The following is a 24,704-nucleotide window of genomic DNA, read 5'->3' as shown; positions in this document are numbered from 1 at the left end:
AAGGAATATCTTTGGGAAGAATGGTGATCGTCTCTCCGGTAGAGTTCCAGATACTTGTTGAATCATGGCGCACTGGAACTGTTCTGACGGCATGTGATGACCCAAAACCTTCTATGTATGAGCAAATTTGTGCTAAACTTGTGTAATATTATACAGAGCTATACATTTCATTATTTCATTGACAATGATACAAGTAATGATTGTGTTTATTTGTTTAATGGGTAGAAAATTGAATGGAGTGAGGCTTGCAAACATATGGCTTTTTATTTAATTGGAATGAATATTGTAACACTAAATCAAAGGAAACATGAACACCTATCAACAAATGTCAGTTTTGCTCCTGTTTTTCTTTTTCTTTTTTAACAAATCCAAACAACAAACAGATGGGATCTTAAATCCGACCCATTGCATTTAAATACAGAGTGAAAAAAAAATATGCAGAGCAAAACCAGAACAGTAGACCATGTGTAAAATAATCAGACATGTACAACACAATGTTCTTGTTCATTCATTTTTAGAAAAACAAAACAAACATGTAATGTTAGTGGTGAAATTTACCTATTTTATACAGTATATTTTTTGGTTTCTTTCAGATAACAAATTACTCTATTCACAGAATATACAGTTCAATAAACATTTTGTTTACCAGTTCTTTTTTTTAGGGTGTGCTCATGTGTGGGGCCGTTCTTATAAATTGCATTTTTTATTATTATTTCTCAGTGTTTGACTCATTCACAGTACATGCTTCTAGCCTCCAGACACAGCGTCTCTTCCTGCTGTTGGTCCAGTCAGTCAGGATACTGCAAGCAACCACACAAATAATACAAGAGCAATGCCTTAATCAAGTCTAGTCCCACGAGCAGGTTTCTTTACAAAAACACCACCGAAATCAAGATTTTTTTCACCGCGATCAGTCAAAAGCAGTTTTTTGTTCTGTTTTATTTGTGTTTTAGGTGGATTTTATTTTACAACCGAGCCCACCCCTTAACACTGCTGTTAATCACAAAGTAGATGAGACACGAGTGGGCGGGCCCTTTTAATACTGCATACCCCTCACACGGTACGAAGGGGTTTCTATACACACCTGTGGACTGAAAAAATCTTTGGTCAACATTAGCAGTTATGCAACAACCAGAACAGTAAAGACGGATCATATTTAACACCATACAATAACTTATTGGTCAAGCTCACAACACTATAGCTTCTCAACAAAGACTATTTTTGAATGTCCAGATGGATGAAATGACACATGGAGACACATGTTACTTCACTACTGCTTTTGATCAATACATTTTAGCACAGCTTCACAGGGAAGATGTGGACATGTGACAACAAAAACACCAGAAAAAATAACTCCCATGACACAGTTTCATGGCTCAACTCTCACCTGGACAACACAAGGACAAATTCAGTTCATACTAATGATTTTTTTAAGTCTAACCTGGGCTGTAGGTAAACCAAAGCAAAGAAATCAGTACTGCGTTACAACAAAAGATTGAGACTCATTAAAGGTCCAGTGTGTGAGATTTAGGGGAATATACTGGCAGATATTAAATATTAGGGATGCCAAAAAAAAATAAAAAAAGACGTGAAATACAAGAAACCTTATCTTTAAGCCTAAACTCCTTTGCCTCAGTGAGCTTTAGCGCCATCATTTAGAGGTGGTGAAATTTTCATGTTTTGTGATATAAATGTCTTCTTTTTTTTATTTCTGTTGGCTTTGCTGTCAGACAGCAGGCCAGCCATGTTAACATGTGGAAACGAGCCCACTGCATACCCTCCGATCTCTGGTTCCTTGGGCAAACCACCTGGTTTGGGTGGAAGCTAATGTTAGCTAGCTAGCAGCACCACTCATTTTCTCAATTACAGCTTGTAACGTCGTCCCAGTGGCAGAACGCATTGCTGCGGAGGCATTGTGCCCACCCTCCGGTCACCCCTGAGGTCATCCCGGTGAGTAAGTGGCTTCATTTCAAGCCACAGTACTCTTTCAGCACTGTTAAGTATGTTGGCACCACTAGCCCTGCGACACCGCTAAGGGTGGCACCAAAGCTAACAGTGAAGGTTTAACAGTTCAAAATTGAGCCACTTACTCACCAGGAGGAGCTGGGCCGAGACCGGAGGGTGGGCACAATGTTTCCACGGCAGGGTTGGTGGGTTGGGATGGCGTTACTGGCGGTAATCGCCAAATGAGCAGTGCCGCTAGTTGGCTAGCTCCCACCAGACCTGGGTGGTGCACAGCCCAGTAATGTTAAACTGCAGAGTAGCAAAATTAACCCATAGCATGACGTGTAACCGCTCAAAAATATTGTTAACTCATTGACGGTTAATGGTTCACTGTTGAGTTTACGTTCGGCACATGGGAGAAGTTTCAGCTGGTTGCAATCTGCAATCCTCACCACTAGATGCCACTAAATCCTTCACACTGTTCCTTTAAGGTCGTATTTCTCAATGTTGAAAATTAATTTACTGACAAGTGATTGTTTCAGTTATTCTTTGTGTGTTGATGTGTAAACACAGATAGGTGTGTGAAAAGCTTTATCAAATTTTTGCCTTGCAGAAAAAATTATTTGTTACAAAATCGAGTTTCATTTGTCACAGCAGAAGAACTCTGTACTTGTTTTTGCTCCTCTTTCTCTGAAATATGATGACAGGATGGACGACGGTGTGGAATTTAAAAAGTGCTAATTGGTGAGCCTTCTTTAGGTGCCCAAAAACAACAACAACAACAAAAAGACAATTAGGAAAATCAGTCATGTTGGCGTATGAGCTCACATCCCTACTCCTGGTCCATGGTGGCACCTGAACTAACAGCTAGGTTCCTGTGAAGGTTCGGGTTCTGGCTGTGCCTGTTTCGACTTCGCACCGAGGAGAAGGACGTGTCGCAGCCGGGGACTTTACATTTGTGAAGCAGTCGCAGATGGACAGTCTTGTAATGAGCTCTGAACGTGCCCTTGTTGCTGTAGACCTTTTGGCAGACGTGGCAGGTTATCGGAGATCCACCCCCACCTCCCTGAAGTCCGCCTTGCCCATTCCCAATGCAGCTCAGGGTCCTCTCTCCCCCGAGTGCCAACTCCTCGCCCCCAGGCCCCCCCACACCCATCCCATCGCAGCTTTCCTCACTGTCCTCCATGGGGAGCGCCTCCTCATCCTCTTCAATCCCTTCCCCTTCCTCACTGCCGGCACCATCTGAGTCCCAGGAAGATCGAGCACTGCCGCCGCCGCGAGGTGGAGCGGCGGAGGAGGTGCTCAGGTCCAGGACTGCCCCATCCTCCCCACTTCCACCTCCTCCTCCTCCTCCTCCTCCTAATCCCTCCATCTCTCCCAGGGGAGATGCTTCAGCACTGTTTGGTGCAGTGGACATTTTGCTCATTGGGAAGACCAGGCCCATGCGATTGTGTCCTCGGAAGATGACAGAGGTCTGGCTGGTTGGTTCTCGATGGAGCAGGTCCCGCTGGTCCTGGTAGTAGTCCAGGCCAACAGAGTCTCTGTCTTTACAGTGGGATGAGGGCAGGTACAGGGTGTTGGCTGGGCTGAATGAGTCTTTGGTCAGCAGCTTGTGGTGCAGGTTCAAATTCGCACTGTGTCTGTAGATAAAAAACAAATCAATGAGATGTGTTTAAAACCACATGGTGAATGTCTTTTGTCCGATTCACCCTGAAATACTATAAAAAGAAACATTCTTATTGTCATGCTCAGCTGCCTGAGGCACTGTTCGCCCGAAAATGCCAAAGCATTAGAAAAATGTCTTTTAGACATTGTAATGATGTTTGAATCAGACGTTTTTTCCATTTCTGCCAACTGCATTCTGTGTAAAGTATAATTTGAGCTTAAGGGTTCAAGAGTCTGCTATTTCCATTCGAACCAAACTAGAGCAGCTGATTTCAGCTCCTCCTTCCTGCCAGCACATTCACGTTTATAGTTGAGAACCACTGATCTGCTGGTGTCTGCTAAGTGGAACCACAAGGAAACTGCAAAATGAATGAACTGAACAGCATCACCGAGGTGACATCTGAATTCTTGCTCCTTTGGAGACAGTAAAACATACAGGCTAAGGCCCTGATCAGACAGAGTGAGTTTTAGCAGCCTGGGGTGGCTTTTTGTAATGGTAATGAGAGTGAAGCGTTTTGCTCGCTGCTTTTGCGTTGCTGAGCGCCTCACATTTTTACACTATATGCACCTCGTCTTTTTGCAGGAGCACCCTCCACGCCTCGAGTTAAAATACCTTAAACTTAAAGCCTTTGCACACTGCGTCCGTTTTTTACATCTCAAATTGTCGCATGTTTAAAAAGAAATATGACCTCACATTGTGTCAATCACGTTTGCGCACTGAGGGCCTAATTCACGAAAGGACTGCGTGGCTTTTGCGGCCGCTAAACCGGTAAAAATGGAGCAAACAGATACGGTCTAATTCACAAAGCACGCGCAGAGGATGAAATGCTCCACTAACTGCGCTGCCAAGCAGATTGCGTCTCGGTGCTCCGGTGTTATTTGCATGTATTTAAATGAGGCAATATTCATATATTTGCCGCAAAAATTGGCCCTTCTATGCAAATGAGCCTCATTGATAAACAACGTCTAATTCACGATCACCAGCGCTAATAGCCACACACAGTTTGAGTGAAGTAAATAACGTCTTTAGAAAGCTGGTGCAAACTGGGCGCTCCTCTGTGGAAGCCTCTCGTCCAGACTTTCCAGTGATCGTGGCAGCAGTGATCGTCTGTTAAATCAGTCTGTAAATAATATTTTGACATTATTATTATAATCATTATTACTTTAATGGCATCCGAAGATATTGATGCGTTGAACAGGTGACAGTCTGCGGTCGTTCTCAAAACGCACTTCTGTCACGCACTTCAAAAGCAACTTTCAATAATTTATTTTACGAAACGGGGGAAACAAACGTGAACAAAAACGGTTCCATAATTCATATTAAATTCAAAAGATAACGAAAAAACAGCTACAAGTGAGAGGGAATAGTGATAAAGTGGTCAAACTTGGTCAAATCCACAGCCTCAACCCATCCGACACTGTTAGACTGACTCACCAGCAGACATCACTACATGAGGGTATACAGTATTCAGTACTTTGCCAAACAAAGTCTGCCATTGTTCTGCCACGGTGTTCTTGGCGCAAAGCCAGCATTTATACTTTGCCATGTGGCTGATTGCAATCAGGGACAAATCAGGGGCAAACTGCACTCAGCTGCCAAACTTTGTGGGCGTGTTTGCGCTGGTATATCATTAGCGCAATATCCTTTGCGAATAGGACGTTAAGACGGAGCAAACTGCGGGTGCAAGTGGAGTGCAGTTCAAGGTGCTATCAGCGGCCGCAGTTCATTCTTTGTGAATTCAACCCTGAGTCCAAAACTTTCGTCCGTCATTAAAATTTTCGTAACAGGTTTGATTTTCTGTGTTTTACACATCTGTCAGAGCTTTTAGAGACGTCTGACCGAGAATCAGTGAAGGAAATGTGGCTGGGGGACACAGCTGCGACAAGATAGAGGAACAGGGCGCACAGAACCATTTCATAACTCAGACAGCTACTTTCAACAGGTCAGATAGTGATATCAGCTGGTGGCAGCCGGACAATGTTTTTTTTTCTTCTGTTTTGTCAGTATAAAGTGTGAGATGGGAATACTGAAGCCACTGTGGAACTTTTTCCATTACCAATGACAACTTAGTAGCCACTTGTTCGGGATCTTTCCCACTAGTATACCGCAGGACCGTATTGTCCACATACATCAGGGTCCCCACTTCATCACACACGGATGGAAGGTCATTAATGTATGCGCTAAACAACAGCGGTCCTAAGATGGAACCCTGGGGTACTCCCAACACTCAGGCTTTAAGTGCCTAATGTAATTTCCATTTTTTTTACTATTTTCCAATCAGATGAACTGAGAGGCAGGCCTTCTGCAGTGACGATAACAACACGTGGTATTGTATAGTGTTAAGCCAACGTTAGCTCACTTTCATTGTCACCCTACTAGGCAAGCTGGAAGACATACTTTCAACTATTTTCTAACTTTTTACCAACCATAATCAGGTTGTCAACTGTCCCCAGCTCATCCTAAAATTAAGCTTGAACGATTAATATTCAAGAAAAGCGCCTGGACCAGCTGTTGGTGCTCCCCTCCTCTTTCTGACAGTCTCATGTACCCACATGGATCTCTGCTTCCCTGTGTCCAGTCCCTAAGAGCCCTACACCTGTCCTTTTCTTAACGCAGATTTGAAGGTACAGATCTTTGAGTTAACTTTACAGTATAACAGCTGTGATTTAGTGGTTGCCAAGCAACAAAGATGCAGCAGGCTACAAAATGTGCACTGAGCTTCGACTGAAAAGGCAGTGCAGTGCGCCCTGTGCTAAACACGTTCTGTCTGATTGGGGCCTTACTACATCTTTCAGAACCCCAAACATGGCTGCCTCTCACCTGTCTCGGCTCCTGCGGGAGGGGAAGGCGGCGTTGCAGCCGTCCACCGTGCACATGTGCATCTCCTTCAGGTGGACATTTTGGTAGTGCATCTTGACGCTGTAGGGGTTCTTAAAGGTCTTACTGCAGATCTCACAGTGGTGTGGCAGGTCAGCGTTGGGGTCGAGTTGAGACAGATCGGAGTTGTCCACGCAGCCGTCCGATCCCTCCCTCTCACGGTCTATGAGCTGGAGAGCGCCCCCGTTAGTCAGCCTGTGCTCACCCTCATCCCATCTGAGCTCTGACATCTTGTCAGTGTTAGCATGCTCCCTGTCCTCCCGCTCTTCGTTGCCATTGGGTTCCTGACTGAGTAAATTGTTGTCACAGTGATTGTCCATCAGTCTGTCCTCAAAGGGGGAGGATGCGCAGGTGATGACCCCTGTTTCAGCTTGCCTCAGCCCGTCATCTTTATCCTCCCTCGCTGTCATTTCTCTGTCTAAAGTTTGGTCCAACAGATGCTTGGCGCCCTTTCTTTCCTTCTCTTCACCAGCGTAAGCCCCTCTGGCCTCCCTCTCCTCCCCAGCACACATGTGCCCCTCTGCTCGACCTCCATCACACTCCTCCCTGTCCCTGCCCTGTAGAGGAGCCTCGTCCTCAGAGCTGCTCCCCTTATCCATCTGCTCATCTCGCTCCACCACTTCCTTCTCTATCTTTATTGGCATGCTTGACTTGCGAGACTTTTTCTTTGGTATAGGGTCTGTAATGCAGGGTTCAGGGGCCATGATGGGTTTGATGGGCACAGAGGAGGATAACAGAGGGAGGGAGGGGAGTGTTCCTGGGGTGTTGGCGAGCTCGGCCGGGGTCACCAGGCTGCGGTAGAAAGGCAGGACTGGCTGTACTGTTTTAAGGTTAGGGAAGAGGATGCCACTCTGGCCCATGCTGGGGAATGAGCTGCTGTGGAGTTTAGAGCCGGTGTCCACATGGCTCACCATGTAGCTGGGCACTGACTTATGGCTTTCTGAGGAGCAGACAGGGATGGGGGTTCCATATTCAGGCCTCTTCTCTCCTTGAGAGCTCTCGTCAGCAGACAAGCTGCCCCGCAGGTCTTTGTCCCGGTTGTTGCGGTTCATAGGCATGTGTAGCCGCGGGTTGGGGTTGGCACTGTGGCGATTGCGGCTGCGCAGCGAGCTGAACACCATGTTGCAGCCCTCAATGGTACACTTGTGCTTGATCTTCAGGTGCACTGCGTTGTAGTGGATTTTCAGCGTGCCTTTGTCGTAGAATGTCTTCTCACAGGCGTTGCAAAACACGCGACCCTTCTTCAGAGAGCATCCTCCCCCACCGCCTCCTGAGACCCCTCCACCGCCGCTCCCATTCCTGTCCAGAGAGCGCAGCTTTCCGTCGGGGGACATCTGTGTTACATCAGAGCTCATAGAGGGTGTGCACGGTGTGGAGGGTCCATCTGAGTAGTTGTCACTCGTGGAGAAGTCCTCTGCCTCGATCTTAGTGGTGGTGGAGAGGCTGTCCATCGTCTTGTCTCCACTTCGGTCGAGATCACCAGCATATGAGACGGAGCTGGATCCCAGCAGGCTGTTCTCTGGAGGGTGTGAAAGAGAGAGCGGGTTGTCCCTCCCTAAACCATCCCGACACTGATCGTCTCTTCTCTGAGTCTGCTGCTCCATTGACCCGCGGCATGGCTGCTGGTGCTGCTGGTGTTGCTGGTGCTGCTGCTGCTGCTGTGGTGCCCCGGTCGGTGAGCCCAGAAACGGTGCAGGAACAGAGCCTAACAGCTGGAAGGGCAGCATGAACGCCATGCTGTTGACAAAGTTCTCAAAGTGGTGCATGCTGCTGCTGCTCAGCTTTTCAACTTTGGATGTGGAGAGGTTGGCAGCGGTGCGTGGGGTGTTGCGCTCGATGAAAGTGCGGATGTCTGAGTTGGTGCGGGTGCTGGGAACCAACACCGCCTGGCCCTCCTTGTCCTGCAGAGCCATCAGCTCCACTATGGACTTGGTCTCGCCGAAACGCAGGAACTGCTGCAGCGTGGCAATCTCCTCCTCGAACGTCATGATGGCCCAGCGGTCCAGTACCTTTCCTGCTATATCCTGCAGACAAGGCAGGAAGAAAGGGAACAGCGGCACGGAACAGGAAAGGGGAGAGGGCAGGGGTGTGAAATAGATTGAGAAGGAGAGGGAGAGTGAAAAAAAGAGAAAGGGGAGAGAGCAATTTCATCATTAGCATTATAAGTGTCTGTTGGGTTGCTCATACATATTCACAGAGTGGGTTAGATGACACACCCTATAAAGCAGACTGGCATGGCAGCTAAATAAAGGAATCAGATGGAGTGTTAATACAAGCGGGCAGTGCAGAACCCTGAGAACCCTCATTACACAGACACACAGTGTTTCATCTCGCAGGTCATTTCTCTTCATTTAAATCATGTGGATTTACTCGCTCTGCATCAGCAGAAGCAGACAGAGAACACACACACATCCCGGTCAAGACATGCATACCAGCAGACACGTACGCTTACACACTCCCAAAGGCGTGCAAAAATAAATACGTGCACAAACATACCACACACACACACACACACACACACACACACATATATATATATATAAAGACATGCAAGTTAGGGAGGGGTGATCAGAGGGCGGCTCACATTGATCAAGCGGTCCTCTCTCCCTTAGCCCAGCAGTAATCACATGTGAGTTCGAGTGCCTTTGAAAGTGAGGAGCGGCTTCGTGCCGTAACCGTGATTAATATTTCATCACAGAGCATTCATTGGGCGCCTGTCGAGGATTCTGACTCTACGTTCGCCATTAGATGAGCTAACATGAATTAAACGCAGCCCAACTTGAATACTTGATGATGTACTAATCGAAGTGAGAGCTCGCTGCTCTGACACAGTGCCTGCAGCCCAGGCCTCGGCTCGGCTCGGCCGGCTTGGCTCCAGCTTGAGAGGAAATCTGAAGCAAAAGACATAATATTTACAAATCTACCCGGCACAGTTTGGAGACCTCCCCGAGCTGGTGCTAGCACAGCAACAAGCATCAGCGGGGTACCAAGAGAGTTCATGGCACTGGTCACTACATCACATGCCTACTCTCTCCTGTCTGCGGCCATGCTTTCCTGACCCCTCTTCTCCCTCCTCCTCCTCCCTCGTCTTCCTCAGAAATTCCCTCTGTCTCTGCCTTCATGTACTCACACTCACTCAGAGTTTTGGGGTTGCATGTTGGCCTTTAGAGGCTCTTTCACCCTGAAATAAATTACACAATGTACTATGTTGGACGTGTTTTTGATATTTAAAGGAACAGTCAAACATTTTGAGAAATAGTTTGAGAATGGTCATTCAGACGAGACGACTGATATCAATCTTGTGTCTGTTAGCACAGAGCAAAGGTCAGGATGTGTTTGACTAGCTTAGCATAAAGACTGGAGGCAGGGGAGAACAGATAGCATGACTCTGTCTAAAGTTCAAAAACAGGCCTTTAACACCCAGCCTGTTCTCACTCCCAACTCCTTAAATACCAGCACTTTGTCAGTGGACGTCAGCGTCAGTCAGGGGTGCCATTGGCGGTGGTTTGATACGCACCAGGTGGCATCAGTTTGCTGGCAACTGCTGTAATATAAAGAAAGTCTGTAGAGGGCAGGACTGATGGTGGATGGGTCAAACAAACTCCACACTTTCACAGTTTATTTCTTGTGTGATTTTTAAGCAAAATGTTTTTTCTAAACCTAACAACATGATTTAGTTTCTGAAATTAAACCTAAAAAGGAAGTTTTATACCTATATTGTAATTTTATCTTGAAAAAGACTGCAGTTGTCGTACAGAAACTGCATTTCCTGTGAAAACGTAAATGTATTTTGAAAAGTGTAAAATGACACGCTGTCCCTGAATGTCCAAAACTGATGCAGGAGGCGTCATATTTAATGTCTAAATGACGAGTTGGGATGAGAGTTTGTTGCATCACTTCTGTAACTCCTGCACATGGTTTATCTGATGATAAAGATATCCACAGACAGTGACGCAAGTTGTATTCGCAAGCTAATATGCTTGTTCACAAATTTAGCACGTGCTCAGTTAATGTAAAGATTTTCTTTTTGGAAAGCATTTTGTACGACGCTGTATACTGCCCACCTGTGGCGCTCCTACAGGAAGAGCAAATTGCAAAGACTTAATGTGACCTATAATAATGCTATAATATCGATGTTGGTGCGCCTACCTGCCCTGCCTAAACATGAAATCCTATATATCAATATGTGCAGCTCTCTGTTTCAGAAAATCATCTAGGCCTCGGCCAACCCGGTGCTGTTTCCAAGGTGAAGACTGAACGCTCACTGACCGGTTTTCACTGTGACTGTGGAGCCACTGGCTCTCCAGCTTGATTGTAGCAGCAGCTAATTGCATTTTGTCTTCTTATACAAACATTCACCATGTAGTGTTGGGTATTTTTTGACCTTTCTTTAAATATATAGTATTTATTATATTGTATTTTTGTACATAGATGATTGTTTTAATGTGTACGCTATGGACCTTTCTCTGTGTCTTTAATAAAGTCATTGTCATTATTATTATAAAACTCATGCACATGAACAGAATTGTTAAAAAGAACAAATTGTGAATTTTAATGTGTGATTTTTCAGTCTCCCTGGCTCTCAGCATTTCTTTGCGCTTGTCTGCAACGGTAGCACCTCCTGCAAGATATGGCAGGTTCTGGTCTCTACAGGCACAACGGTCCCAAACTTGACAACCTCACTGTGACACAGTCGTCGCACCCTGTTATTTGCCAAAAAATAGTCTCAGCACGTCACTTCAGAGTTGTTCGTAGGTGTATTTTTAAATTTTGAACACAGCCAGGCGAGGCTGGTTCCCCCTGCTTCCATCTCACAAAGACAGCAAATAAGCACATCTCCCAAAATGTTGAACAGTTTTTTTTTACTGGTGTTCAGAAGCCCCGGCTGGTGGAGGTGTGTTCCTAATATTCTTCCCGCCCTCTGCTCACCTGGAGCACATATCCTCGTATGTAGTCCTGCAGCGTCCAGTCGAGTGCGTTGAGGATCTGGATGACCTCCTCCTGCTTGAGGACAGAGAACAGGCGGTCCAGGAGGATCTTGAGGCGGATGGGGATGGCCTGGGTGCCGTACAGCATCAGGCTGCAGATATCGAACACCACGTTGGAGTGCACAATCTCCACCTGGCTGCTCTGGTACATGTGGTGCACCTTCAGTTTACTCAGGGCTGCAACACACACATCACATTTTACGACACTAGACTGAGCATCAGCAAACAATAAGTTTTTTTTTGTTTTTTTTTTAATTATTATGGGACAAAACCAAAATGCATTGTTATGGAAAAAAATGTGGTTTGTGCGTATATTAAAGTTTAATTCCCACTCTTTATTAAAATCAAAACGGTTTTTGTTCACTGCTGAAAAGCTGACAGCTTGGAGATGTGATTTATATAAAAAAAAATAAAAATATTGGAATACTATACAGGCAATAAATAATAAATATGAGAACATTATTTGAAAAAATAATTCCTTCATTAATATTACAAAATGCCAATGCCACAGATTCAGTGTTACTCTGCCTTAGGTGCAGTGATCACATGAGCACATATGCACCATCTGGACAGGTTCATGCTACAGTTGATAACGTCGACTGAATATTAGAAAACAATGCATGAGTCAACATTTTAAAGGATGCTGCTTAATGTTTAAGATTATTTTGCAGAGCTCTACTTAAAATATGTGCACATAATCAGCAATAAACAAACTGAAGGTGCTGATGATGCAGAAAATACATTTTTTAGCGTAAGATTACACAAATGTTTGAAACATTAAATTTTACTTACACCAGTTTAACACCATTTTAATATTAACACCAGTGACGTCAGTCTTTTGACTCGACCAAAGACTAAAACTTATGCTGTGAAAAAATTGCGCAATCAAATCAAAATTCCTGACACTACATATGCTGAGAATCATGTTGTGTGAGTCGGAGGTAAAAGGTGTCGGTGCAGATCATCAGAGAGACAACAGACGACACCTCATTAGATTCTGTTGTGGTCAACAAAAAATTAGACGATAAAATGCAAAATATTCAGCTCTATAATCATATTTTTCTGTTTCAAAAATAACACCTGTCATTTTTATTGTATTTATTTTACTGTATGTTTGAAAGTAATAAAATACAAAAGTTAAACAGCATTTATTATTTCTGTAAATTTCCACATTAGTTTTGGGAAATGCTGCATAATGGATTTGTGACCTGAGTCGGGACTTTACAGCCAAGACATGCGACTTAATTGTGACCTAAAATAAAAACTGTATCCCCACCTGTCAAATATATTTTTCCACAAAGTGTCCTGGTCACTCCAGATAATCCACAGTTAACAGTTTTCATTTAATTTTTCTACTGGTAAAACAGTCTCGAGGGAAACTGTGTGACATCCTAATCAAAGAGGACGACGTTTTCTAAAGATATGCTGCTGCTAATTTTTTAAAGGGCAGAAATTCCAGAGACAAGAGACTCAGATGAAACCAAAACTCTTATAATATTAGAAGTGAGACAGTGTATATTCTGCTGAAAATAAAAACACATAATGCTCATATTAATAAAAAGAGTGTGCATCTCCAGTGAGCTCTTACCGTGTGCTACCCAGCCATGCTTGCAGTTTTCACACTGCCTCCTCTTCAGCTTCCCAGGCTTGAAGCTGTCGCAGTTACAGTTCACCAAAGTGCAGCAGATCGCCTGTTAACACACACGAAAACTGTTTTTATTATTTTTAATGAGCATGCAATAAAAATAAATTCCTGTTTTTACAACACACGGCACCACCGTATCTATTTGAAAGTGTTAACCTCCTCAGAACCTGATTATCACTTAAAATTCCCTGTGCTTCTTGATATGAATCAAATTCATGATTTCAGTCCAAAACAAATATATATTCAGTATTTTCTTCTTTCAAACACTTTTATGACGCAGATCAAGCTTATATTGACTGAATTATTCAAACCCAAGACAGATTTTTTTTTCCTTTTGGCTCCAGCATTTCATGAAATAAAAATATTGTAGATGTTTTATTTGGTTTGCATTTTACCAAATCCAACCTTGAGACCTGAGCCGCTACTGTAAAAGGTTGCAGCGCAAATTTCTGTTTCATACCCTTTTTCCAAAGGTATAACATTTTCAAGTGGACATATTTGTATGAAAAATAATAGCAAAAGTGTTGTCAGAAATATTGATTTATTGACACATCTTGACTCTGAAAATTTGAAACCTTTTTAATACTCATGCTGTCTCTCGCTTTCTCTTATTTTTAATGTTTACTACAGTCCTGCTGCTGTTCTAGTGTTAGTGTTACTGAGCAAAGAAAACTTGTCGTTGTCATTTATAGCCCTGTTATATTTTCTTTTAATATATTTTTTAAATTTTTATGCTTTCAATTTCAAATTTTTGATACTTTTTTTGATACATTTTTCAAGTTTGAGATTGCAGCATTGTGACAACACTAAATAGCACTAATCCAAAATCTGCCCTGTCATCTTATCGTGCTGTGACTGTGCAACAGAGGAAGTGTCAGAGTGTGTGCACGGCTGTAGCTCTGCTTATCTGACACAGCTCCATGAAAAATGTACGACTGTCAAGTTGCCCACGGAAACTAAAAGAAAGAGCGTTGTTGCCTTAAGTAATTTTGCTCTCCCTTTGTGTATCGCTCATTGCCTGGTTTGCCCTGCGAGAGCAGCGTTAGCACAGGTGTGTGTGTGTGTGTGTGTGTGTGTGTGTCAGTGGTGCTGCAGGGCTGGTTGTATCTACAGTAACGAAAGGTCTCAGACACACCTAGACCACCAAAACCATCTCAATCAATTGATGCCTGAGGCACACACACACACACAGACACACACACACACAGGTCAGGAGACTCTGTCCATTAGCTCGTCTGCTAATGGGTTTTATCTTTTCAGGATAAACATGCAGTACGTGGACAGACATGTCGAGACTCAAAGTGAGGAGTGAATGGCAGTAATGAGTCAAGTTTTGTGGGGAGCTGCTGACTTGGCAGTGACCCTGCGGAGAGGACTCCAGCGCACTGATACACTAAAAATGACTCTCTCCGCCTTGGACGGAAAAAAAAAAAAAAAATCATTTACACACCAGGAATTCACCAGGAAAAGCATCATCAGATTTATGATCAAAGCCAGTGTTGTTAGTGCTACATGCTGAAAACCTCGGAGTGGCTGCGCTACGCCACCTCTCTCCCTCTGCATCTATAATGCATGATCAGTGGGGTTTTAGTATACATGAGCGGCATGCTTAGCTCCTCGCTGGAGCTAAGCATGCCGCTCCACGAGTGGAGAAGGAAGAGAAGTGCGGGTGGGTGGATGGGTAGGGGACCTCCTCCTCCTCCTCCTCCTCATTTAGTCAGCCGCTTGGTTCTGCGCTCGAGGCTGGGCTTGTCCTTGAGATTTGGGATCACGTTATTTCACCTTCCAATAACCTCTCATCATTAGGAAGGATAAACTGACCTGAGATGAAGGTGGCGGCAGCTACCTGGCCTTGAAGCGCAGCGTGGTAGCTCCGGCCTTCAGTCCCATGACATCCGTTTGCTTTGCTTTTCTCTCTATCGCCCTCTCTGTCGGGTTTTATCTCCGGCTGGCTAACTCAGCCTCCTCCGGACAGTGGTGAGGTGTAAAAACCCCTTTGCTCATCTCTCAGCGACATAATCCCATCATTACAGAGCACCAAGAACCAACACGGCCCAATTAGGCTAATCCCATCCCACTGTGGGTGCACACACACCTCCTGCTGCTGCTCCCCCTAATATACATCTCAATCAGGTGCCCCTGCCTGCTCACCAGCCTGTAACACACACACACACACACACGCAAATTCCAATGCACACTGTGCTCCGGGTCGTTTATCTTAATTAGAGATTCATTTCATGAGTTCCTGAGAAGAAGAAGAAGAAGAAGAAGAGGAGGAAGTATGGCAGTGCGGGGCGGGCCGACACAACAGTGGCTCTTGGTGACCGAGCCTCCCCACCATCTCTTTCTCTTTTCTGTTGTCACAACAAAGCCACGGCTGCTCGCACGCATCACTGAGGTCGATGACAAGAAGACTAATTGCACAGAATGACGCGGCTGGTTCAGGGTTTTTGAAGCCAAAGCTAACACGGTGTCGTTTCTTTGTATCAATGATGTGTAACAGTGCAGCCACTCATCAACCCCAAACACCTCTACACACACCTTGAGTTCATTACACATGTCCTGAATTAGCATTTAGTTTGTGCATGTTGTTGAATAAATGACAAATGATGTAGGTTTGTTTTCAGAGGGCAGGGGGGCATTGATTAAAACATAAAGAATATTATTGGTACAGCAACAAAAAATGATGCTATTCAAATTGTTGTGGTTGCTTTTGCAGTGTGAGCACCAGTGGCAGATCTTCGTACAGGCCACATAGGCGGCCGCCAAGGGGCGGGGCATTGATAATTAAAAAAAACAAACATAATGGAGTGTATGCGGAGAGCATCAGAGTAAAGGCTCATTTATCCTCCATTTACATATGAAAATAGATAAGTCAAATGTCGCTGCCCTCATGCCTCCATGCATTCTTTGTGTTGGCATAGATACAGCCACTAGATGGCACTAGAGGGCAGAGTCAATAGTTTTACACAACAACAAACGAGCCGACGGTGAACGAAGTCGTAATACGGTACCTTTAATCAGAGGCAATGTTGCAGACGGTGGTTTGTGTAGCCATTATGTACATACCAACATGTGGATGGTGAATTCTTTTCACTATATTACCCATTCAGTTCGTTCCACCAATATTTAATTGTTTTGTCTTTGTTGTCTCCTGCGGTTTTATCACGCTTTAACTACGCTACACTGACCCCACGATCTCTGGTGGTACTGCTACGTTTCGTCCGTATCTGCAAGCTTTCAGGAAACGTGCACAAATATGGACGAAATGAATGCAGAATACAGACAAAAGGCTCTGTCCATCTTCGTATCTAACGTTTGGCGTAAATTAGCGGTAAAGAAAATGAAAAGGGGCGCAGTATGCCATAAAAACAAATTCACACAATCCTATTCTTTTGGCTTTAAAAAAAAAAAATATTACTGCATGTTAGCTAAGCTGTTGGCTCTTGTTCTTGTTTGTAACAATAAATATAAATGTATAGAATAATAATAAATTTTGTTTTTTGGGGAGCGGGAGTTGTCCAGCACTGGTGAGCACAACTCCAAGAGAGTCAGTGCAGCTTGCATTAAGCCTGTGAGGCAAAACCTGGAGCAAAAAAAGTCCACTGCCTCCCTGCTGCCTGTTAAGTTTATGCACAGTATTAACTGAGGGCAACTAGATGAATGTATCTGATATTTTTATTAACTCAGAACCTCTATGTGAGCGTTCAGTCTTCACCTTGGAAACAGCAATCTTAAAAAAACAAATTAACTTACGGTCCAGTTACTAAAGTTTTCCTCATGTCAGAGTCTGAACAGGCCGTGTGTTGACGACTAAACTTACTCCGTGACAACTGAGCGATCTGCTGATGAAGACTGTGAGAAGTGGTTGAAAGCTCTGGAATGAGCAAGTGGATTTAAGTTAATGGTCACTGTGTAGGATTTGGTGACATTTAGCAGTGAAGACTAATGTGCCTGATGTGAAAATGCAAAGGGGAAGAGTTTGATTTGTCCGTTCTGGGCTACTGTAGAAACATGGCGGACTGCTCTGTGTGTAGATATAAACGGCTCATTCTAAGATAACAAAAACACAACAGTTCCTAGTTCCAGGTGATTTATATACTTCTACTGTTATTATACACATATGATTATTGTCACACATGTATACTATCAGATAATAATATATTATTAATTATAATATTATTACTTTCATTAATGTTGTTGTAAGCTACTGTCATTACCATCTGTCCTGCATCTCTCTCTCTCTCTCTCTCTCTCTCTTTGTCTCATTGTGTCATACAGATTACCGTTAATGTATCATGTTGATCTGTTCTGTACGACATCTATTGCACGTCTGTCCGTCCTGGAAGAGGGATCCCTCCTCAGTTGCTCTTCCTGAGGTTTCTACCATATTTTCCCCTGTTAAAGGGAGTTTTTTCTTATCTGCTGCGAGGGTCATAAGGACAGAGGGATGTTGTATGCTGTAAAGCCCTGTGAGGCGAATTGTGATTTGTGATATTGGGCTTTATACATAAAATTGAATTGAACTGAATTGAATTATAAAACATATGAATATTCCATTTCTGCCAATAGAATCCTTTAAATCCTGCACACTGGGTGTTTGAGACTCATGCAAAACTAAGATTTTGAATAGTAAGGAGGACTAAAATACTTTTTAAAACATACCTGAGAAGGAAAAAAAAATCTTTCATCTCCTGATACAATGGACCTATACAGCCTTGGTCTATCTGAGTCTCTTTAGAGATTGTACTTCTTCAAACCTTCACACTATTTCTCTAAAGTCAAAGCACATTCGGTCTCCTTGTCCTCAGTCCCTCAGCGTCTGTCTATTTGTTGCAGGCGTCTCGGCTGAGGGACCATACACTCAGGGGTCAGGCTGTGTAGGACGGAGAGATGGAGGCCGTGAGGGGAGGTTAAAGAGAGGGAAGGTGAGGTTGAGGAAAGAGAAAAGTGTGAGGTGAAGAAGGCAGGGGCGACATCAAGACGGCATCACATGACGACCACATCAGGAGTGTGTATGAAATAACTTTCCGTGAAAAACACAAGAGACACCAGTGACACGTTTCAGATACCTGTCTACATAATTTCCATGGTAAATCTGAGTATTGTAATGAGCGATTATATGATTAGAGTCCTTAAAATTCAACCCAGCTGATCAAATTTGCTTTCTCAGGCCTCTCAATCTCATCTAACAATGCTGGGATTATATCAAGAGTTTATAAAATTCAATCTATTTATGAAATAATCTTTAATCTGTGTAAAAAACACAGTATGTTCTCTAAACCAGAAACAGAAAGAAAAAAAAAGAAGCTATGCTCTATCTGCTCAAAGTGGAACATCATCTTCATCCCACTGCTGGGCTACAGCCATGACATCCTTCTCACACACACACACACGCACACATGCACACACGCACACACACACACACAAGGAATAAAATGAAATGGTCCTTTCTGGCTCTTAAAATAAAATCCTGCCATATGTCCTGAGTAGCCACGGTGCTTTAGAGGCTCAGCAGAAGTGAACAGCTGCTTGGACAGAGACAGTTCGGGGATGGACGGGGACTTGTTGGCCTAATGCGCTGGAAAACTAATCAATTAGCAGCAGCCCGGCACCAACTGACACTCGATGGGGAAACAAGCGGTGCTGGTGCCAAAGAGTGAATAACAACAGGGCGATCAGCAGCTCGCAGGAAGAGGCAGACTGACGGCCAAGTGAGATCAGATTTTACTATCAGCCATTAATCAGTTAACAAGACAATTACGGCACATGGGAAATAAAGGAAGGGAGACTTTTCCTGATGGGAAATATAAATAATCTCTGAGCTGCACGGAGCAGATTTTATTCATTTACGGTTCACTTTTTGTACAAATTAAACATATTTCCTTTAAAACTTTGGTGGTGACTCTCCATGAAGCACACACACACACACACACACACACACACACACACACACACACACACACTGAGAGCTGAGGTGGAAATGATTCTGACACCTCATGTGAAAAACAGACAACGGTTTATAGTGCTGTTTATAATTATTATCAATAATAATTTTTTTCCTATTTCACATATGTGCAAACAACTGACTTGTGCGGTTAGTTTGCAGATCAAAACGCTACCAATTCCTGCAGACTGTCACTTGACTTTCCATTAATGCACCCTTTATAAAGCATTAATAAGTTGTAACTAATGATTTATTAATGATCAATAAATCAGTTACTAATGCTTTATTGATCTGTTATAAGACATTAATAAGAAAACTCTTGGATTAACAGGTTACTAAATCTTTTTGGATGGTGCCTAGGATTAACACCCATCTTTGCAACCCAAAAGCTGCTTTGATTAAGGGTTTATTAATAATTAATTAAGCATCAGTAAATCATTTATTAACCATGAATACAAAGAAACTAGTTCCAATTCATACACCCTTTATAAATGGAGCTTTATTAGAAAGCTGGTGCAGTCGGTTAATTAATCGATCACTCAAACACTCACTGAAAAGCTCCTTAAATGTAGTTATTTTCTGTTCTTTATCAGTATTAAATTCATAGTTTCAGATTTTAGGTTGTTGGTCAAACAGAAAAGGAATTTCAAAAAGACACCGCAGGCTGTGGAGACTTGTGATGGATGTTTTCTCCCTCAATTTCTGCTTTTCAAACGACAAAACGATCGATTAATTAACTGTGAAAACAATCAACTAACAGAATTATTGCGACATAAAATGGAGCTGCTTTTAAATTTGCAGAAAAGACGTATTTAACTTTAAAGCTACAAAGGAAATGACATATGAAAGCAGTAAACTGTAAACTGAGAGCCAAACTGACAGTGATTTTGGAATTTAATAAAACAACTACAAAAGCATTTAGCACATGTCTCACACGCTTTACTCTCTGAAATTAAAGGACAACATATATTTACATGGCAACAAAAAAAGCAAAACAAACTGGAGCACAGCGATCAAAAAAAGGCTGAACATTCACACACACACTCACAGAGGAAATAAATATCTTATCCCGGCCAGAACACACAGAAAACACTCAGGAATTTAGTGGGAGGACAGTGTTCCTGGTACCACTCAGATACCCTGCTAATAACACACACTTCCACCAATAAAACCACCTCAGCACCAAAACTCATGGTTACACCTGGCCCCACCGCCGATCACAGGCTCTATGTGTGTGTGTTTGAGTGTGTGTCTCATGAATAAATCACGCCTTGGACCGAGTTGTGTGTGTGACAGCGAGGCAGTAAAATGTTAATTGATGACAAGTGTTAGTTAAAGCGAGGTTACGATACATGAGCTGCTCAGCAGGCAACGTGATCCTGCCTCAGCGTATGATTTAATGTCACCACACTAAGAAAGAGGAAGCACTTTAACACACAGCACCAGATAAAAACCACTCACTTGTGAGATTCCCCAAAATGATTACATCAAGTTTTTTAGCTGCAAAGCCATCCAGCCTTTAACAGCTTCCTTTAAAGTAAACTCTATGTCAGTTACAGCTTTTGAAACACACTCAGATTATAAGAAAACTTAAAACCATGAGCGTTTCTTTAACAGCGCGTTGGACCTGAAAAGGAGAAGACAAACCCAGCTAAAGCCTGGGCGAGTACAAGTAGTGACAGGCTGTGTTTGAGCCTATTAAGAGTCCATACAGCCCAAAGACAGCGTGAAAAACTCATTATTTCATACTCATCCAGCAGTCAATCACAAGGCAGCACACACACACTACATGTTTCAACACTAACACAGACAAAAAGGTAGCAAAGCTTTACCTGAATATCCATGAGGAAAAGGTTGGCTTCTTTAAAGAGGAGAAAAAAATCTTAGAAGACAATGTGTTGGGGGGGAAGAAGAAGCAGGCGAGCCAAAGTTTGCTTGGCTTCCTGGTGTATGTGGCTCCCCGTTAGGAACTCGGAGGGAGTGTTTGGCTCCGAGAGGGAGTAAATGAGGGGAACATGTTAGTACACTGAGTCTGAGAGAGTTTGGCTCCCAGCTACGCTCTGATTAATATCAGATCTCCCTCTCTCCTCGCCTGCCTCTTGACAATCTTGTCACATCTGGCTGACAAATCCTCACAAGCCTTTTGGTGGCAGCGCGGAGTAGACGCAAGGGGTGGCTGCTGTGCGTGTTTAGTTTGGGGGGTGTTAAGGGGGTAGGCTGGGGCCAGGAGGGGCGGATCGCAGCTCGAGGAGATGCTGAAGGGGGTAAAAGGCTGGAGCAGATACACACACCCTGCCTCCCCCCTTCCTCATCCTCTCACGGATGGACCATCATGAAGCTAATGAAGCTGACGAGGCTGGCAGGCTACAGTCGCCACGGCCGACACAGATAAACACACACACAAAGCCAAGTGCAACTCTGTTAAGACGAGCAGGGGCCCTGTGTGTGTCGTTCTCTGTTACGCACGTGTGTGTGTGAGTGAGTGTGTGTGTGTTGTGCCCCGGGGCCCTGCAGCACTAAAGAAGAACAGAGAGACACCCACAGAAAGAGCTGGAGGTGGAAAGAGGAAACAAACGATAGAAAGAGGGAGATAGCAGCAGGAATAAAGAGATAGGACATGAGTGTGTTAAAGGAAAGCCACAGAGGGCCACTCCACTCACATCTCTGTCTCACACACACACACACAAAATAAATCTAAATCACTTTCATGGATTGCAGGAGTAATGGCCTCTCACACAATGAAAAAGGCAACCTGTTAGAGGGGCATAAAATGTGCGCCGAGCAAAAAAAAAAAAACACCTCACAGGCCAAAATTATGACAGAGCTTCATCATGATTTAACAAATGCTTTTTAGGATTCTATTTGTTTTATGATGGTTAATATTTATTGTGATATTTGCAAAATAAAACTCTGCTCTGCGATATTTAAGGTTACACTTCACTTATTTGCTTTAAAAATAGCTGCTATGAATCTATTTTTCATGTATTAAACTACTGATAAAATTATTTCATAGTCACCGCATCCCATCAGATGCATTTTTGGAGTTTTTAATTCATGAACATTGTGGTTATTGTGAGGCTCAAATCACGTAAAGAAAGTCTCTTTTAGATTTATATTTACACATAAATACATTCTTTAAAAAAAGAGGCATTCAAACCGGAAGAAATAAATAAGAAAGTAATTGGAATTTGCTTTTCAAATCAACCGAAACAAAAACAAATTCGGTTTTTATTTCAGCTTTGATGATCACACAGTATCTGTTTCATCATTAAATCAATTTTCATAGTTGTGGAAGTTGAACTGCAGCCTGTCTGGATGCTGCGCTGCAATGTAACAGAGAATAAACCACAATTGTGTCTCCTCCAACTGATTACACACACACACACACACACTGTACACACAACAGGCATGGAGAGTGTGTTGCCGCTACCGACACCACCACCACCACCACCACACAGACAGCTCAGCTAATTGTTACATTATGGCTGCAACAAAACATTAGGCTGCTCTTAAATTACATTCCAATAGGCTGTGGCCAGCAGCCAGCGGGCTACAGCAGGCCGGGCTGCTCTGTTCGCCCGAACTACGGACAGACAGGCGGACAGACGGGTAGACGGGTGGATGGAGAGCAGGCCCAGGTAAGAACATGAGGCTGGTTCTCGCACCTCGAACACCTTTCTCCTCACCGGAGCGTATTGTCTTTAGGACAAAGGTGGACGTGGTGTGCAGGAACGTAAAAATAAAATAAAATGCACAAATAAAAAGTTCATTAAATTGAATAAAATGAATCAAAACAGAGTGAAAATGAAAATTCAGGGTGTGATTTAAGAGAAGAGGATGAAACAGAGAACAGAGGATGACTGAGAGGGGAGTTGTTTCTGTTTATCGGGAGTTGTCTCTGGATTCTTGAAGGCATGTGAGGACAATCTCTGTCCACAGTGACTGAGGCTCACATTTCAATTTCACTCCGAGTGTTTGTGAGCGACTCAAAGTCACGGAAATTTCAGCTTCTTGTTTGTGTGTGCTTTTGAAGAAAGTTTTAAGGAATCTGACAGTTTTGAAAACCAAAATCTGGGTACGAAAAACAGATTTGGAATCATGTTCGCTTTGTCTTTCATCAGATAGTTCCTCCATTAAATTCAGTTTCATACTATTTTACTTAGACAAAGCTTTTCTAGAGCTGCTTGCATTTTGGATCGTTTCATTCAACATTTGAGAACGTATATCTCTCAAAAGCAAGGTATCAAAGAAATATTGCTTTAAGTTTTGGCTCCCAGCTCTGTAGATCACCATGTGACAACTTGTGACAAGAAATTGTAAAGAGATATAAGAGATAAATGTGGAATAACAGCAAAACTACAGTCGACATCAGCACTCGTGTCTTGTCAGACATAAAGTAGCGCACACACACGTTTGTAATCCTAATTTATAAAACATTTATATTCCTCTCAAAAGTCTGCACTCCTCCCGCTTGTCACTCTGATCTACATAAACTCCTTCCACTTTGTCTTTGTTAAACATATCCTGTTTATGTGTGCAGGCGGCGTGAGTGTGTGTGTGAGGAAGAGAAGAAGAGGAGCAGGAGAGCAGACGGAGAATAGCAGTGAAAAGCCGTCTCTCTTACCTCGGCCATTGTCATTTAGTCGGATGTTTCCAAGGATACCGTGGAGTTTGCCATTCCCCGCGAGTCCCACAAAACAACTGCCTCCAACTCTCCTGTCCGCACAAATGCTAACGCAAAAGAGCCATCACACCCAGCAGCATCTCCTTCAACAACACAGACACACATGTACTCTGCTCCTCTGTCTTCTCTCACACACACACTGACACACACTGAGCCACCAACACTCCACAAAAAAGAGAAGTCACTGTGCTTTTACTCTCACTGCTCAGCACACACACACACACACTCTCACACACACACACGCCTCCTCTGCTTTCTCTCCTCTAATGTTGCCGTGGACTGGCTCTAAACTACTCAAGATGTTCAGTGTGTGTGTGTGTGTGTGAGTGTGTGTGTGTGTGTTGAAACTGGGCACAGGGGATTGGAATGAGATCCTCCCACTCGGCATTCTCACCTCAGGAGCTGCCTGCTCCCTCCCTAGCCTGCGCGCACAACACACACACCGATAGAGGTGTGCGTGCTCTTTCACGCGCGCAGACACACACACACACACACACACACACGCACACACACACACACACACACACACGTCTACCCCCTCAGAGTCACAGGGCAGTCCCCTCACAGCTGGCTGGAAGAGGGCATGACACTCATCTTTCACAGAGATTTGATCAAAAGGAATCACAAAGGCTGGAGGCTCTCCTAATGCAGTCAGGGGAGACTCTCCCTCTCTCCCCCTCTCCTCGCTCTCTGTCTGAGTAATGCCCTAAATCAACGTTGCCCCTCTTGGTGCACACAGCCCAGTGTGTGTGTCTGGATTCACCTTAACACAGCTCTGTGAACAGCCTCCATAACAAGTTATGCCTTGTGCCGTCAGGAATGTGTCAGTGTCTGTATCGAGTGTTTCTCGGGAGGAGGGGGACTTCACACATGACAAAAACTAAATCTGTGTTATCTTTAGGAATACGTGTACCTGCGGCTGGGTATCAAACCTCAACACTGACCAAAATCAG

At 43.7% G+C, this 24,704-nt stretch overlaps 1 protein-coding gene across 2 annotated transcripts; it reads right to left on the bottom strand.

Annotated features, from left to right (window-relative positions):
• Positions 1-188: 188 nt before the first annotated feature.
• On the bottom strand, positions 189-24,036 carry bnc1 (basonuclin 1). 2 transcript variants are annotated; one of them, XM_050052263.1, is made up of 5 exons: positions 23,692-24,036; positions 13,064-13,166; positions 11,417-11,652; positions 6,431-8,511; positions 189-3,584 (listed from the first exon to the last, which is right to left on the bottom strand). In XM_050052263.1, exons 1-5 carry the CDS (start codon positions 23,704-23,706, stop codon positions 2,777-2,779), a joined length of 3,243 nt encoding a protein of 1,080 aa, XP_049908220.1. In that variant the 5' UTR covers positions 23,707-24,036; the 3' UTR covers positions 189-2,776. The 2 variants fall into 2 exon arrangements, with proteins under 2 accessions (XP_049908220.1, XP_049908221.1); XM_050052264.1 differs by lacking the exon at positions 23,692-24,036 and adding an exon at positions 20,900-21,108.
• Between the last annotated feature and the right edge of the window lie 668 nt (positions 24,037-24,704).

This window comes from Epinephelus moara, chromosome 1 (assembly GCF_006386435.1).
Source record: "Epinephelus moara isolate mb chromosome 1, YSFRI_EMoa_1.0, whole genome shotgun sequence".
Lineage (NCBI taxonomy): Eukaryota > Metazoa > Chordata > Actinopteri > Perciformes > Serranidae > Epinephelus > Epinephelus moara.
Note: the sequence above shows the minus strand (reverse complement) of the source record. Positions and strands in the feature narration are given on the sequence as shown.

Coding starts and splice junctions, on each gene's coding strand:
- bnc1 (XM_050052263.1), bottom strand. Junction 11,653..13,063: donor GCATGGCTGGGTAGCACACG/GTAAGAGCTCAC, acceptor TGTGTGTTGCAG/CCCTGAGTAAACTGAAGGTG. Junction 3,585..6,430: donor TCCCGCAGGAGCCGAGACAG/GTGAGAGGCAGC, acceptor TTTTATCTACAG/ACACAGTGCGAATTTGAACC.